The sequence below is a fragment of the Thermobia domestica genome, chromosome 4 (assembly GCF_964235325.1).
Source record: "Thermobia domestica chromosome 4, izTheDome1.hap1.1, whole genome shotgun sequence".
Taxonomy (NCBI): Eukaryota; Metazoa; Arthropoda; class Insecta; order Zygentoma; family Lepismatidae; genus Thermobia; species Thermobia domestica.
In genome coordinates, this window is record NC_137457.1 from 317288445 (window position 1) to 317305982 (window position 17538).

The 17538-nt window shown below is 37.0% G+C and overlaps 1 protein-coding gene across 2 annotated transcripts in view; it reads left to right on the forward strand.

Annotated features, from left to right (window-relative positions):
• LOC145684347 (phospholipid scramblase 2-like) overlaps window positions 1-17538 on the forward strand; it is a 360612-nt gene that overhangs the window by 283888 nt on the left and 59186 nt on the right. The window contains exons 5-6 of one of the 2 annotated variants that reach the window (XM_081756559.1): window positions 6165-6221; window positions 16586-16696. In XM_081756559.1, coding sequence (XP_081612685.1) covers window positions 6165-6221; window positions 16586-16696 — 168 coding nt within the window. Of the gene's footprint in view, window positions 1-6050; window positions 6222-16585; window positions 16697-17538 lie in introns of both variants that reach the window. The other variant, XM_081756561.1, reaches the window with a different exon arrangement.

Below are 17538 nucleotides of genomic sequence, written 5' to 3' on the forward strand. Positions count from 1 at the left end.
GGACAAAGGATTTTGTACGTTCTCTTTTATATATATAGATAATAATTATATATAATATAAATTTGATGCCAGAAAACGTCGTTCCTATCTCCTATCCGATTTATTTACATTTGGGGGTCAAACATGTCCAGACAAGTGAAATAATAAAAATAAAAACGAATGCTACCACATATCTAATATTAGGTTACTTTGAATTCTTTATAATATGGTCATTCCGAAAGATAATTACGTCAAAAGAACATATTCTTACGCTTTATCAGTAAGTTATTCTACTCTCCCCTTTTCCTAAATAAACTTCAGCCGTCCCATATTGTCTGAGTAATTGGATAGATCCTTTAGGAACGAAAGCTATTACGAATGCATAATTGCACTAAATGAAATGAAATGAAATCTTTGAGTTTTACGTCCCACGGTTATGCCGGTTAGGCTAAAGGTGACGGTGGTGATGCGTAATGAATGAAATGGTGGAATGAAGAAAGTGGGAGGAAACGGGAGAACCCCGAGAAAACCCACACACACGGTGTTTGTCCACTAATTGCACTAAAGTACACACCATTATAGTACCATTATGAAACACACCATTATAGCACTGCATCTTACTCGGTAAATTTTCAAGGTTAAAAAAAAATCTCTATGCAGGTTTTCGAGCACTTGACACTTGGTTTCACTCAACGGTTAAACTAAACATTACTTACAGTAATCCAGTAGTGATTGATCACATCACTTGGGATTCGAACTATTGTCCCTCCGAGAATAAGCACATGATGTCATACTTCCATACAAGGTGCTTTAATATTCACCCTCCAGTTTCGGTTTATGTTGCATTCGTTCAGGTCTAACTTACTTTGGCCTTCATACGTGACCTTGTTAATTCCCAGTTTTCTTTATTTGGACCAGTTTATAATTATAAACTCCTTAGTCAGTAAAAAATCACTCCTCTGAAGAACGATGTTACTTCTCCACATTTGCCATATTAGCGAAATCAAAACGCAAGGTGCCTCACCAAATTTTACACTATTCGCTCCGTTCCGTTCAGCTGCGAACTTGTAAATCGCAAAATTGTCAGTTGAATAATACTTTTAAAATTATTTTTGCATAAATCTGTTTCGCAGCAGCGTTCTTGACCACTTTTATTAAAAAAGAATAGACGGGCAGCATCTAGCTACTGCTGTCTTGAAAACGGACAGCATTCGAGACAACAACCTAGTGGCGTAATAATACGAAGATCGGCTAATGAGCAAATTACAAGATACTTCATAGAAAAGCCACCAATTATTAAGAATTTCGTAAATCTTTGTTACTGACGTCAGATGAGACAAGATTGAAGATGATGAACTTAGAATTGAGTAATTTTTGACGAATTTCTATCAAGATGGCTGAAATTTTTATGAATGATATTTTCAAATTAAAATTTGAAGAAAATTTATAGGAGAGGTTTCAGAATGTTTTGGGATAGGAAAGTTGTTCTACTGATGAAAATAAAGAGAAATGTGTTAAAATATTTGAGAAATATAAGAAATCAAAGCAGAAAACAAATGAAATGTATACAATAAATAGGAAATAAATACTAAACCTATTCTAAATACTTCCTAACCTATTCCTACCTCTAACATTACCAAAGGAAATAAATCGCGATATCGCACCACTACAACTTTCACATCTTATTTGACATTGTTAGACAATGTTATACAGGATGTTCCAAGATTCTGCAACATGATAGCTGAATGTTGGGAGGTATCAAGTACATGTTGTGGAAGTTGTGGTAGAGAACAGGGATGATGTCTAAAAGGTAGATAATTGCTGAAAGCAATTGCAGCGCCATCGTTTGCTCGGAGGAATGGAGGACGATTATCGTCTTGACACAATATGTAGCGAGGTATGCTGCATGTCGTATATGATTTTAAAAAAAGTTTTGTCTAGAAGAAAGGTGGACACATGTTCTTCTAGAACCAGGGTTTCAAAGACTGCTTTGTTCTTGAGCAGTGAACGAATATTCATAAAAAAAATAGAGTACCCATAATGGAGAAATTTAAACGAATGTTTTGGCCTGCTGGTGTGAAAATATACGTAACTACTGGAATAAGTAGCGTGGAGGGAGGCATGAAATACGGACTTGGCAGCTTGAATGATGTGATGAAGAACGTTCTTGCTCTGAAAGGGATTTATGTTTTGGAGAGTGATGGCGAGAAACTCTAGCAACTTACTGACAGTAACAGGTTCGTCTTGAGATTGATTGGTAGAAGAAGTAGAAGTTTCTGGAGTACGTAATGGAACAACGAGCTCAGGGTGTTTTTCTTTGGCCAACGGTTTCCCCTTGCATTTGTAACTGTAAGCAGGGTGTTGGTCAGTACAAGTGAGACACTTTGGGGGTTGCCGCATGTTAGGACAAGTGAGGGTGCCATAAGAGCCTCAGCAGTAACCACAGACAAAAGGATTTTCGCAGGCGGAAGTAGGAGGTGGGTTATACGCCTGGCACTTTTCACATCGAAGAGGTAATGGAGCAGATGTTCTATATGGCTCTACACGGTGTTTTAGTCTACAGATTTAAGCCCCCTGGGTGAGTAAATTATTGATAGTGTTTTGCAAAGATATTAAAATACGTACCATGTAAGTTGCGCCAGAATCATTGCGAATACGCATGACTTTGCTAACCTATGTTCCTTGTATTGGAGTTCCTCCTGTGTTTCGTCGTCACTATACGACGGATCTTCGCCTCGAATGATTACAGAGAGTAGTCGAGGTCGTTTTGCCGGAGGAGGTAGCGTACGGCGGGTAGAGTTTAGAGAGGCGATTGTTGACCAAATATCTCAAATGATGCTTTGTTACGGATTGTGGTTGCAAAATCGGGATCCGGTAATTTTATAATGATGCCATTTCGGGTATTAATGACTTCAGAAAGCTGAGCACGAGGACGGTACTTTCTGAGTCGAGTAGTGGCAAACTTTTCGTTGAAATACTTGGTGTCGGAATTTTGTAACAGAAAGGTGTACTGAGTGGGGTTTCAGATAAGGATGAATCGTTTGGATGAGATGTATGATGTATGGTAGATGGTTCTGCTTCCGTGTTACAGTTTTGTTCAGTTACTAAATGCAGCTTCTTTTTCGGAGCTGATTTCTTCATCTGCTCCGAGTAGAGTTCCTGACTATGTGGAGATCGAGAACAACCAGATGCGTTGGATACTGTTGAGGCGTTCGAGCACTCTGAAGCAAGTTTGTGGCGTTGCTTGTAATCATTCTGCTTTACCACCTTCGTGGAAACAACAGGGGGAACTACGAATACCGTTAATAAGCCTCCACGTGTACCAAATGAGGAAGGTCCAGATTGAGAGACAGGGTCCGTCATAGTAAAACAGCAGACAAGGCCAAAGGCGTAAAACTACTACGGAAGCTACTGATGAGTATGAGATAAAATGAAATGCGATGAGGAAATGATGGTAAGATGACCCGTTCGGATAGACGTCAAGGTTGGATAATCTCTCCTTTCAAAACCGTATCTCTATACGCCCTTGGCTAGATCAGGCTGACGGATAGTGCTCTGCGGAATAATTGGAGAGAATAATCCAGGAATGGGACCAAAAAGGTACTACAAAATATAGCTGAATAGACGTCTGGTACGTCATCAGCTCATGAAGTTCGATATAAATATCGATCCTGAGTATAACACCGAAATATTATTTTTTTTATTTTTTTTTATTTTTCACATGCTAGCCAAAAGGGCTACCCACCTTTATTAGGGTTGTGTCCTCTATTAGGAATGAGGTGCAACAGAATAGGCTAAGGTTATTGTTTTTGGGATAAGAGTTTCATTAAATATTTAATAACTTCAAATTGTCAGAAACAAAAGATAGAAAAGTGGTGACTTAAGGAAATTTGGTCCTTAACATTTGGTGAGGTGAAAGGACAAAGTTAAATATACAAACGAAAAACAAAAAAAAAGAAAACATAATGATTACAAATACGTGAAAACGTGCATTGAAAAATGTGCGTTAAATATAATAATAGAAATAATAATATAAACATTTCAAAATATTTCAATGAACATGAAAGATGAGGTGAAGTGCGATACACAAAATAACACTTTAGGTGATGTTAGTGAGACAGATGAGCTTATTCTTCAGCCTAGGGGCTGCCCTAGGCGCTGATGACAACATTGGGAGCCAAGTTAATAAACAAAGGTAATCACTGTGCGGAAATGATGGATGGATGAGAGGAAGATGATCGTAAACAACATATTCTGATATGAATTGTAAAGTTGGGTCTGGTGGTTGTAGCGTGTAGTGATATAATGTAAACAGTAGAGAAAGTGGTGGATAATAGTACGTGTAAGGTGTGGGATGAACTGCTAAATAATGCATTGTATCTTGAAGTAATGGATATCGATTTTGAAATCGTTTGGAGATGTATGTTAACCGCAGTTTTCAAGGTGAAATTTCAGAATTGGAAAAGTAATATGGCGGTAAAGTTCCTGCGTAGGGCTAGGGAGCTTAATGCGATAAGCTGTACGGGAAGCGTGGCGTTCTAAAATGCAAAATTTTTGATAGTAGTGAGGTGGAGCGGCTATCCAGGCAGTGAAACCATATGTCAAAACGGGTCCGAAGAAAACTTTGTAGGTAACACCGAATACATGTCCTTAAGAACATATCAGAAGTAACTAGTCAATGTCAGCGAGGATTTTAATTGGGGTTTATTCTTAGCCACGAGCAAAGCTTTACGCAGTATATTTGACATTTTTGCCAAGTAACGAATAATGTAACATGCTCCTATGTATTCGGTCATATAGTTTTGGTCGGGAAAATGATTTTTTTTAAGTCAATGAACTAACAACAGTTATGTGAGTAGCAGTGCTGCCACCCGTTGTTCTTATATCATATCACATAAAGAAGCAGATGAGAACAACAGGTAATACGTATGCTATCCTTTATAAGCTCCTTCACTAAATAACTGTTTTCGTCCTTCACTACACGGTGAACGCGCCCCAGTAGCATGTCACCTTACACAGATGTTATGCCATTTTTAAATGTCTACACCACTGCTACACTTGCTGCACGAACCACAATACGCACTATTGTGTCATCTAGCGATGAATTTCAGTAGGTTTGACTGAAATAACGTATCACAGTTCACTGCTCTAACGCACTGCATGTTGTAAGTGGCGCGGCGATCTTCGTATTAATGCTATTGCTGTATCGTGTCCTGAAGCTCACTCTGCCACCTGTCGGTCATTTTGTGAAACTCAGGGAACACTAGTGCCAAATACCAATTCCATCATACAATTTCACATTTTATAGCACTTTTCAGGTTTTCGTTTGAATCACCCTCGTATTACAATAACTTTCTCTCACAATGTTCTACGACTACCACTGGCAGGCCCAGTAGTACACAAATTATGCCGCTGAATTATGTCGGCATTTTTACTAAAAGTCATTAATAGCTTTTCCTTTCGTATCATTAGTTTGAATTGCACTATACACGATTTAGCAACTTGTATAGTTCTCAGTAAAATTGAGTTTCTAAGCTTATGCATCCAACATATCGTCACATGAGAACAAGACGAACGTAACTCCAAAAATGCAGTTTCCGTTTTCTTCATATGTGAACATAATTCAGAAAGCCCCACTTTTTGTAAACAGCATGGAACGCCATCTGTTCTCCTTGCCGACCATCTGTTGTAATGAAGCTCAATTACCATCTTATTAAAAACAAATCTTTCTAAGAAAATAATATTTTTGCCCTCTCGCCTGCAAACCTACGAAAATGGAGTTACGTTCCTCCGGTTCTGATGCGACGATATGTTCTCTTTTCAATAACCTTCGAACAGTACTGATGCAGCTTTCTCTTACGTAGACTTAAACTAATTTTCTCTGCAATAGTGCCGAAAACTATATTCTACTTGTCATTCTTCGGGAGGTTACTGGCGAAGAGTCTGTAGGTTGTAGGATAGTTTGCTGGCGACTGTACCACGTTTCTGGAAGCGTAATAGAGAATTAGTGCTATGCTATTTCTTGATACATCTAAAATAAAATACAATGATTAATTTTACTCCTTTTTCAGATGGTGGTAATCAACCAGGAGTTCCACCCGGTTACGTATCAAATGTTCGACCAGGTGACCCAGGAGTTCCACCCGGTTATGTAGCAGCTGGTCAAGCACCATATCCTGCACCACCTGGTCAACCAGGATATCCTGCACCACCTCCAGGAACAGTAATGGTGCAGCCGCAAAGTAGGTATTCTATATATATGTATGTACATATGTATGTATGTATGTGCACGCGAGCTAATACAAATGACTTTTTATTGAATTGAGTTTATGAATTCCATTGAAACAATGCGATTATTAATCTGGTTTTAAATATTCTGTACCCGCTTCCATGGCCTAATGACTGCTCTTTGAGTTTTACGTCTCACCGTTATGCCGGTGAGGCTAAAACAGACGAGGACGATGAGTAATGAATGAAATTGTGGAATGAAGAAAGTGGAAGGAAATGGGAAACCCGAGATAACCCATTAGAACGGTATTTGTCATACACAAAGCCTTGCGGCTCGAGCTGGGATCGAATCAGGGACCCCAAACACAGGAGGTGAATGTTCTACAACTGCGCCACTGCGCCTCCTGGCCTGATGATTAGCGCACATAATAATTAAGAAGTCCTCTGATATAAGAAGTACTGAGTTCAAGTTCTGATTGGAGAGGATCGAAAATTTTAATCAAGTTTAAGAATACTTTTTAAAAAACAAACTATTCTGTAGTTAAAAAGGGAAGGGTTTCTGCTGGTAATGTTAAACCTTTGTGGAGGTAAATAAAATAACTGCCTTAGAAATACTGATGACTGATTTAATCGTACAAACAACATATTTCACCACAAACCTTAATAAATATTATAAGATGAATAACCATGAAAAAAGTTAATTACATAGCAATTGAATACTCTTTGCAATATGAAGGGAAAGGAGCATTAAAATAAATAAAAAGAATTACTGTGAAACCATTTATTATCTGTGTAATGTCTACTTGCAAAAGTCACTAATAAACATCCTTCCTGCATCAGTGCAGTCGTTGTGTTCTCACATTTCACATATAACACATAGCATCAATATTTTACCCTAGATATCTGGACAAAATGGAGTTGTCTCATCAACATTAAAGCCTATGCTGTATCTGCGGGTAGTAGTGCTTGGTATACATGACTTGCAGGTTATCAAGTAAACCGTTGACTGCCTCTTTATTAAAGACATTTGCTCCAGAAAATGATATCGAGCAGCATTAAGTTATAATGTTTTGCACATTAGACGTTGAAATATGCGTAATTGTGATCGAAATCATTATAAAAGGATGTCTATATCTCAGAATATCTTAAGGTTAGAGGCATGAAATTTGTTGCTTAGAATTTTCGTTTAACGTAATTAGATATGTTTGTTAGAGACTTTTGATACTGCCTACATAGGAAGAAAACGGGAGTTGGAGTGGTACACTAGGATATACATACCACACGAGGTCAATATTGCCAGCAGTAATATGTGGGGGCATTTACTAATATGGAATGATGTTTATCCAAGTCATATCAGTTTGCTTTTTGCTGTAGCATATGTCAAACGAAAGAATAGAACAGGCTTGGCCATCATTGAGGGCTTATTATACTGACGGAATTACTAGACGGAATTATTATACTGACGGCGAACAGCTGAGGGCTTATTATACTAGACAATCTGCGCAAAGTAAAATAAAGGAAGCGTGTCTTTAACTCCAACATGTGACCGTTGGGATTGTACATTTATTGTTAATGTTCCACTGTAAATTCGTTCGTCAGTTTTTACTTGGAAATTCATTAAGAGTTTCGTTTCACAATTCTGAAATTGTGATAGCGTTTCAATATTAAAACAGACTATGGAGATTCAATATGGAAACATATCTATATCTACTTTCTGCAAGAGAATAATAACATGTGTGATGGAACCAGTCTTGGAAAGTAACGTAACGGAAGTAACGTAACGATGAGAAAAGCCTCAGGGAAATCACGTGTACTGATTGAAGCACATGGAAGATTTTGTCATACAGTTTGACAGTTCCAAATCAATACTTTCAGTGAGTAAACTGCGAGCGCAATGGTCGTCTAGTTTACTTTGAAATTTCTAGTGCATACCGAAACAGCGCACACACAAACATTTGGGATCAAGGTATTGTTCAAATGCTAATAACTTGTTTACGAGTGCTTTTAATATTATATTAATGCTTTCTTTAATACAAGATCTAAAATCTATTTGTCACGACAATTAGACAGAGATTGGAAAAATCAGTTCGCCTCCAACTTTACTGGTGCAGGTGTATTCTGACATTCGTCTCTTAAAAGTGAGGGATTAAAAAACACCAAAATTTAGCTTTACGCAATTAATATACAAATTAGTTTATTTTTATTTCTATAGCGTCTAGGTACATTACTTTAGTTGTGCGAGGTCATGTTTGTTATTAATTCGTTAATGTGAGTGATTTCATACATTTTATTTTCATAATGATTTTGCAGCTCTTCACCATTTCAATTTTTTATTCATGAAATCACCCAGAACTCAACACGACGAGGTGGCTGCAACTCAAGATCCACCCACATCTTACCCAAATCTCCTATCAATTAGAATGTGCTAAATTATGTTGATTTAGTCAAGGACGTTGTCTTAAATTCAGATTTTTTAAAATCAAATTTTTGCAATGTGAGTCTAGAGAGCAAAGTTGCTATAATATAGTCACTGTTTTCTTGTCTTCACGCTTTTTCTGCAGATTCTGTAAGAAGTTTGATAGACCTTACAACTTCCTGAGTATGACATGGAAAACGTAAGAAGTCAAACTCTTGAGCACATTTTTCATGCATAAATAATAAGATAGTTTCTGTTGTCAAGCTTTCGACAACTGGAGGGGCGACAGTTTACATTTTCTTCAATCAGCTAACTGTAGTCCGTAGCATCACAATTTATTGAAAGTGCCACAAAAGTTCTAACAAAGCAATTCAGACAGAGCAGTGTGCTCCAGGTGTGGCTATAATGTAGAGGATATCAGGCTTAGCGCCTATTTTGAATTCTCCCTGTATGATGTTACTTTGCATATGTATGATATATATATATATATATATATATATATATATATATATATATATTATTTATCTTATATGTTATTCATTATTTATAATTTATCTTATTATATTACATATATTCATATATTTATTTTTTATATGACAATTAGGTTAAGGAATCATATAATTATTGTATATAAACAAGTAACAATTAATTTTTCTTTCCAATGTCATTTTTTTCCTTCCCACTTAACCCCTTATTTGTATCTCAGCCATAATCTATATTAATAATCCCATATTAAAATTATTACACTTACCTCCCATCAAGATTGCATAACACCACACTTCCTGAAGTACTATTAACTAATTCGTTTTATTTTTCTTTCATGTAAAAAAATCTGAAACAGCGCAACCTTCAATTCTATCCTTCTACATCTTCAGTTTCTACGTAGTAATGGGAGCGTCCGCCAGAGGGCAACCTTCGACAACATATTATAATTAATTCATACCTGACCGCCAGCTTAAGGACATTGGAGAATTACTACAGCATCTTTGGGTCATCAACACTCTTCTCCAGGAGAACACTCCGAATTTTTTTTTTCAAAATCGTCGTGGAGAAATAGAGCAGGGAGTGTAGAGGATATCAGGCTTAGCGCCTATTTTGAATTCTCCCTTATGATGTTATTGTTCTTCAAACAAGAAATTGTAATTATTAAATAATAAAGACGAGACTTCCCTATGTTGTCACCTCATCCAAATACAAATTCGTGCTTACCATTATCTTCCTAGTTTCCGTAACTTCATCAAAACAAACTCAGCCACGCCGTTTCAGCAATTAACAAACTTCGCTATTGACCAAGATAATTGTGATGAGCTAGTCACCCACGTGCGGAGCACCAGGAAGAAGCGAAAGCAAGGAAGTAGAACAAAACCACGAGACACGGGACCCTCCAGGTGAGAAGTGTGACAGAAGCCGCCAGAAACACACTTTGGACCCCTATTCAGAAGAGTCGTCATAGCAGCAATTGAGAGACGGTCGGCACATCTGGGCCCTCACCATCCATTGCATGACAGAGGTGTCATTCCGAAGAGGCCAGGACATCTGGGAGCTGTTGCCCTGAGGTCGAGAGGTTCTTCACTCTCGAACGTGAGGTTCGGGATCGATACCAGACGGAAACACTCAACGAATTGGAGGATAAGGCTTCACCCGATATTTGAAGAGGCTCATCATATCGGAATGGCTGAGGTACAGTAAAACCCTTTCCTTTCCTAACCTTTGCGTCTCTGTGATTTCTTCTATTAGAAAACATGCATTTCATTTCATTCATCCCCAATTAATTACTTCAGCGCTGTACTGCTCAGATCCCCACGTACTTTCTCTCTTGCCATGCGAAGTGCTATCCCCACATTCTTTCAGTAAAGAACTGATAATTGAGCAAATAACTGTGGTTGTAACCCCACAGTACAGTACAGCAAGAATAAGAGATCCTAGACCTCTCAGTTACATCCGATTGCTGACATCTGCAAACTGGATCTTATGATCGTACGTTTCTCAAGCAAATCCTATAAGCGAGCTCAAAGTACCTGTAAACTAAATTACAAAGACACGTGCTCCTTCTGTTTCGACATACAGTGATATCAGTCAGTGAAATATGGACCTAAACATTTTTTGAAGGTAGCTCAATCAATCAAACATTTGAGAAACAATATTAAAAGAATCGTCAATTCTATGATTGAGAGAAACGCGCTTTTCTGTCATCTAGAGAACATATTGTTGACTATGACAGTGAATCAGAGACAACACCTTGAGAGTTGGATTACAGGAGAGTGCTATAGGCAAGAAACCAAGATCTGAAGGGTAAACTGTTAGAACTTTTATGGCACCTTCAATGAATTTTGATGCCACGCACTACAGTGAGCTGATAGATTAGAGAAAATGTAAACTGTCGCCCTTTACAGTGCTCGAAAGCTTGACAACAAATCTAATTATTTATGTATGACATGTGTGCTTTAGAGTTTCATTTCTTCCATTTTGCATGTAATACACAGAATATGAAAGGTGTTTCAAACTTGTTACAGAGTCTACAGAAAACGTGTGGAGACAAGAAAACAATGACTACATTTGAACAACTTTGCTCTCAAAATTCAGAATGCCAAAATTTGATTTTAAAAAATCTGAAATTAAGACAACGTCCTTGACTAAATCAACGTAATTTAGCACATTCTAATTGATAGGATAGTTGGGTAGGGTGTGGGTCAAACTCGAATTGCAGTCACCTGCTTGTACTGAGTTCTGGGTCATTTCATGAAAAAAAATATTTACAAATGGGCGAAGACCTGCAAAATCATTATGAAAATAAAACGTGTGAAATCACTCACATTAACGAATTAATAACATACATGACCTCACACAAGTAAAATAATGTACTATAACGCTATAGAAACAAAAAAAAGAAAGAAGTAATCTGTATATTCCTTGCGTAAAGCTAAATTTTGGTGTTTTTTTTATCATTTTATTTAAACTTTAGGCCTTTTGCGCGAACCGAAGATCCAAAGTATGATCTTCTGATTATTTTTCTACTGATTAACATGCGAATGTGCAAGTTTTGAGCCCTATTAGAATTCGATACTCGAAAATTTGATTTTTTGCTCTACTCTAATGTGCAACAAAAATTACTTAATAATAATAATAATAATAATAACAGGTACAATAGTAGTTGTGGTAGTAGTACGGAAAATTGAAATAATAAGGTCCTTTTATATATTCAATGTTTCAGTCCTAGAAGTAACGCGTTACTTTTGAATTTGAGTAACAATTAATTTTCTGTGGCAACTGACGCTTTAGTAACGCATTACATTTTAACGAAAATTAAGTAACTACTAAAGCGACACATTTTTACAAGTAAATTACTCAAGTCTGGATGGAACTACTTCATCTGCCATTGAATTTACATTGAGGACGCGGTGGTTCAGTGGTAGAGCGTTCACCTCTGGTGCTTAAGGTCCCGGGTTCGATCCCAGCCGCCGCCAAGTGAACTTCATCGTTTGCGAGGGTTTTCTCGGGGTTCTCCCGTTTCCTCCTACTTTCTTCCACCATTTCATTTATCACTCATCGTCACCGTCTCCTTAAGCCTAACCGACATAAGCGTGGGACGTAAGACTCAAAGATTTCATTTCATTTGGATTTACATTTAAAACAAAACAATTTGTTTGTGTCACTTACAATCATTACTATACAGGAGATAATGTTGAAGTCGTTCTTATTATTTCGGTTTCAATGGAAAGCAATCTCTTCTTCGGACATCGAATACATATATAAATAATCCGTCCGATTACCGTTTCCTCTCCACGGGAATCATTAAAACGAAAAGCGACAGAAGACCAGTACCATTTTCGGTTGCAGTAAAGGAGTACTCGTATGTCTTATATGAAAACTATGTTTGCGGTACTGAATCTAATTAGAAACCTGCTTCTCACTATACGTTACAGTGTTTCAGTATTATGGTCAGCGCTGAAGCCGGAAGTCATAAATTAATGCTATTTTCGGTTTTAATAGAAAGATAATGATGGATATGAAACGTGTTTCAGAGACTCTGAATCCATTTCAGAAACTCCTTATTCACTTCCTTTTTACTGCTTTTGGTATACGGTGATTGATATTGAAACCAAAATTACATATAAGTAAAGTATAATCAGAATATATAACATATAGCACGCAAGATATTTACACCCTTCAATATACAAGGTGTACAACTTTGTTTCGGCCGTTTTCCGATAGGTAGCTACAACGGCAAGTAGCGGTCGAAATAAACAGATCGCAGACGTCAGGCAGTTAGCTTTTACCTCTGTCAACTAACCCCATTCAAGCATTACTCGATTTGTATGTGCATCGTAAAGTTGTTCTCGATTGAAAATATCAGTTTACGAGCCAAATTCTCCCCATTTGCGGGAGGTTCTACTTTTTTTGTTTTAATATAAAGAACGTTGTGGCTGAGTCTCATCGAATGCTCTCAAGTACTTATGGTGAGGACGCTATTAGTGAGAGAACGATGACTTTAACGTCGAAGCCCGGCAGAGTGGTGGAAGACAGAAAGTTTTCGAAGATGCAGAATTGGAGACATTGCTGAGTGAAGACTCGCGTCAAACTCAAGAAGAATTGGCACGATCATTGAGAGTGACACAGAAAGCAATTTCAAAGTGGCTCAAAGCCATGCGTATGATTCAGAAAGAAGGAACTTGAGTCCCATATGAGTTGAAACCAAGAGACGTTGAACGGCGTTTGTGTTTTTGTATGTGTGTGCTTCAGAGGCAAAATCGGAAGGGATTTTTGCATCGCATTGTGACCGAGGACGAAAAATTGGTTTATTACGATAACCCTAAACGCAAAAAATCATGGGGATATCACGGCCATGCTTCCACGTCGACGGCCAGACCGAATATTCATGGCTCCAAGATCATGCTCTGCATTTGGTGGGACCAGCTCGGCGTCGTGTACTATGAGCTGTTAAAACCAAGTGAAACAGTCACAGGTGATAGTTATCAAACGCAATTAATGCATTTGAGCCGAGCATTAAAGAACAAACGGCCGCAATACAGCGAGAGGCACGACAAAGTGCTTGTGCAGCACGACAACGCTCGACCCCACGTTGCAAAAGTGGTCAAAACGTACTTGGAAACATTAAGATGGGAAGTCCTACCCCACCCGCCGTACTCTCCATACATTGCGCCCTCTCATTATCACCTGTTTCGATCAATGGCGCAAGACGTGGCTGACCAACTGTAACGAAAGCCGCCACTGAATGGAGGAAGCACGTCAGGTCGTCTTCATTACTAAAGGAAGAAAAATAATAATATAAAAATAAAGTATTTTAAATGCAAATAACATTATTGGATTGAAATCCGTATTATTTTGTAAAGATACGAATGGTTTTAAAAATTAAAAAAATAATGATTGACAGGTAGAAAAAAGAATAGAAATTGTGTTTTAATATTTTCAACGTGCAACACTGTTTTGCTCTCTTCCTGCTCGAGTTAGCCCTGAAGCGCGTGGAATTACGTGTTGATTGTGCAGGTGGAAGGTAGTTCCTCGTATACTGTATCTGTGACTTCCCGCTTAATGGATCAAATTGGCCTGGTATACGAGTTCGAATTCCTCATTTTAAATTCTATTTTGTGTACTTAAGAAGGCAACTAAAGGCTTTAGTTAATCTAAGAAGTGCATTACGGAAGGTGTATGTGATATTTTTTTAAAATTCTTTTCTTTTTAGGAAAAAAAAAGAAAAGAAGAGATAGAAGCTTGAGTGAAAGTAGCACGTTTGTTCTGTTGAATTCTAGTGGGATTAACCGGTCTTGTTAAAGGAATATTAATTGCAAATGAATGATATTAATTACAATTTAATTAACAGGCCGGTTTATTGCCTATTAATCGAAGAAAATTCGATTTTTCCACTTAAAAGTTCCGTATAATGCGCGATATATTACTCAAGAAACGGCGTGATTGTTCTTTGTGAACGTGTGTGCTGTCTAGGAGGCATAGTACTTGGTTAGAATTGGGTTGCAGAAGTCAGTCACAGTCGTATTTTCATCCAAGAGGCCAGTTCAGGGTAAATGTTGGGTAAGAAGTGTAAAAGAAGATCCTAAAGGGTGAGCATTATAACCATTTTTCTGTGTGTGAAATTGTCACTGAGCAGGGAAACTGTTATTATAGCTGTCTGGTTGAGTTTTAGTTTGTTTCCTATAGCTGGAAGAACAATCGCTAATATCGATAGTCCGAGTTTTAAATCGTAACCCGTTGCCCCTATTATTCTGTTAAGTAAAGTTTAGCTCGATCTAGTTTGTTTCAGCTAATGAAGGAAGAGACTGTTGTGTCGCCGTTGAAAATATTATTTATTTATTGTGTTAATAATTAAGACAATTATTTTCACATTCTTGATAGGTGTCATATAGTAGGTTCGATCCCAGCTCTTTGCATATATGAGATTATGGCTTAACCGTTCGAAATTTGTCTGAAGTTAAGTAATTTCCAGGAGAAGAAAGTTTTATTAACGTTGTATTAATATTATTAAATCAACAAAAGGCTAAAATAAAAGGTAGAAGTAGGACACTCCCCCAATTAGTAGTATTTTTTTTTTCAAATAAAAATTTAGATTGTTATTAATAGCTAAGAATTGAATAGTTCCCTAGTTAGATTTGGAATCACAATATTTTCTTACCGATATTTAAATTTTTAGGGGAGAAAGAAAAGTTAAATTGAGGTATTATAACGAAAATAAATTGCACATTAAAAAATCTAGTCTATCGATAAAACTCTATTTACTTGTTTTTTCTAGCTGAATTATTAACAAACTGATTGTTACTCATTGATTATGTATAATAAAGTTGTTATAATTGAATGGTATTTGTTATTATTTCTGATTTTATATATATATCTGTTGTCTCCTATCGATTAATCTGGATAATAATTTTGCTGAGCAATTAAGAGAGTGAGAATCCTACTGTTTTATTGACAAGGTAAGAAAGAGTTCAATAGGGTTAAGCTGAGCTGATCGTGATCCAGTTACTTGGAATTGTCTGTGCCCAAAAAGCCCTCTTGAAGAAGGCTGAGTAAGTTTGTTTATATTTTTATTCTTCTCTCCGGAATCTTTATGGGCGCGTTACACTTCCGATCTTATGAAGAAGTCAAAAAGTGGATCGATTAGTGAATCGCCTCCAAAGAAGAAACATTTTTTGGACGCTGCATTCATACGCTGCCCGAAAGATGGGAGAAAGTAGTGACCAGCGATGGACAATACTTTGAATAATGCCTGGGTAAGCAATATTTTTTCATTAAAGAGTCATATTTTGTGGAAAAAACGGCCGAAGCAAAGTTGTACACCTTGTAAGTAATGTTTGTAATTAGGTAAATATAACAACCTATTGATAAATCAAGGAATAAAAGAATATGGAAATGCATATCAGTCATTTCTGAATAAATTCTAAAATTCGTTACATTATATCCAAAAGTAAATATTGACCGCTTGGTACTTGCTGTGAGGCAAAATATTTGTTCCTTCTGGTATTAACATATAAAGGAATAAGCCGGTAGTAATGGAGTGGTATTTTAGCCGCGCTTGTCTGGAACCGAGATTATTTAATTGGGAATTCGCCCAGTGTACGGGATTGAAGCCCGGGTCATATTTAATTCTTCATAGCCTTGGCCGTACATAAGGACGTAACAAAAAAACTCACACGCAAATTTAAACGCACCAAAGTCGAAAATATTTCTAATGAGCCCTCGGTGATAGAACTCAATGAACAGCATATTTTATATGTTTCTTACTAAATTTTCACACAGAGAAAATGTGCCGAATTTAAAATGTGCTTATATAAAACTGTATTCTCACCATTATCTCCTGATTAATTTTCTACAGTTAATTGTGTTAGATTTTTTGAACGTTTGGAATGATCTTTTTCCGCTCCCAACTCAGTACGCGCAATGAAGAAAGTGTTTATTACGTAAACGTATGACTAAGTTTGTTTCATTTTACAGCTCAAGTTTGGATGCCTACACCAACGCCAATCCCCAATTGCCCACCAGGTTTGGAATACCTTACTACGCTTGATACGCTTCTAGTTCGTCAGGAAATAGAAATTTTTGAAGGTATTTTTAATCTTTGCTTTACATGAATATTTAGCACTATTGAAATACAAAGTCAATATGGTTGTTATAAAGTTTAAATATTCACCGAGAGCACATACAAAAATTAGGAACATCCATTTAAAGTCTTTTCTTCGTGTGAACTAAAACAAGAATTCACCGAGAGCACATACAAAAATTAGGAGCATCCATTTAAAGTCTTTTCTTTGTGTGAACTAAAACAAGAATTCACCGAGAGCACATACAAAAATTAGGAGCATCCATTTAAAGTCTTTTCTTTGTGTGAACTAAAACAAGAATTCACCGAGAGCACATAAAAAATTAGGAGCATCCATTTAAAGTGTTTTCTTTGTGTGAACTGAAAACAAGTAACCAACACAAAGACAATTTCATTTTAATGTGTGGACTTGTTCCCAGTGTCTTGCACTTTCTTCACGTATTTTATATGTATTTTACACATCCAATACAAAAACTTTTTCACATTTAGTTACCAGTCCTAACTTGAGGGTAACACTTTGCAAAGTTTTCTCAAGATCCAGTAATAACAACAACAAACGCTGATATGCTGACCACGTATCACTTAATTACAAGAAGGTCATCTTACACTTAATTCAAGTGCAGCGCCATCTTCTTTTAGTTTGTAGTAATAAGATTTAATTTTTCAACTTTATTGAGTACTTTTGTACATAAATGTACTTATCTGTAGCAGTACGTGCTCCGTTTCGCTTAATTGACGCTGATTGCCTGAGAGACGTCAGGTGACGATTTTGATTAGTTGTTAGAGGTCACGTGCTTTTAAGTCAAGTGCTCCGCTGCAAATTCATAATTGGTCCCGCCATTAAAGT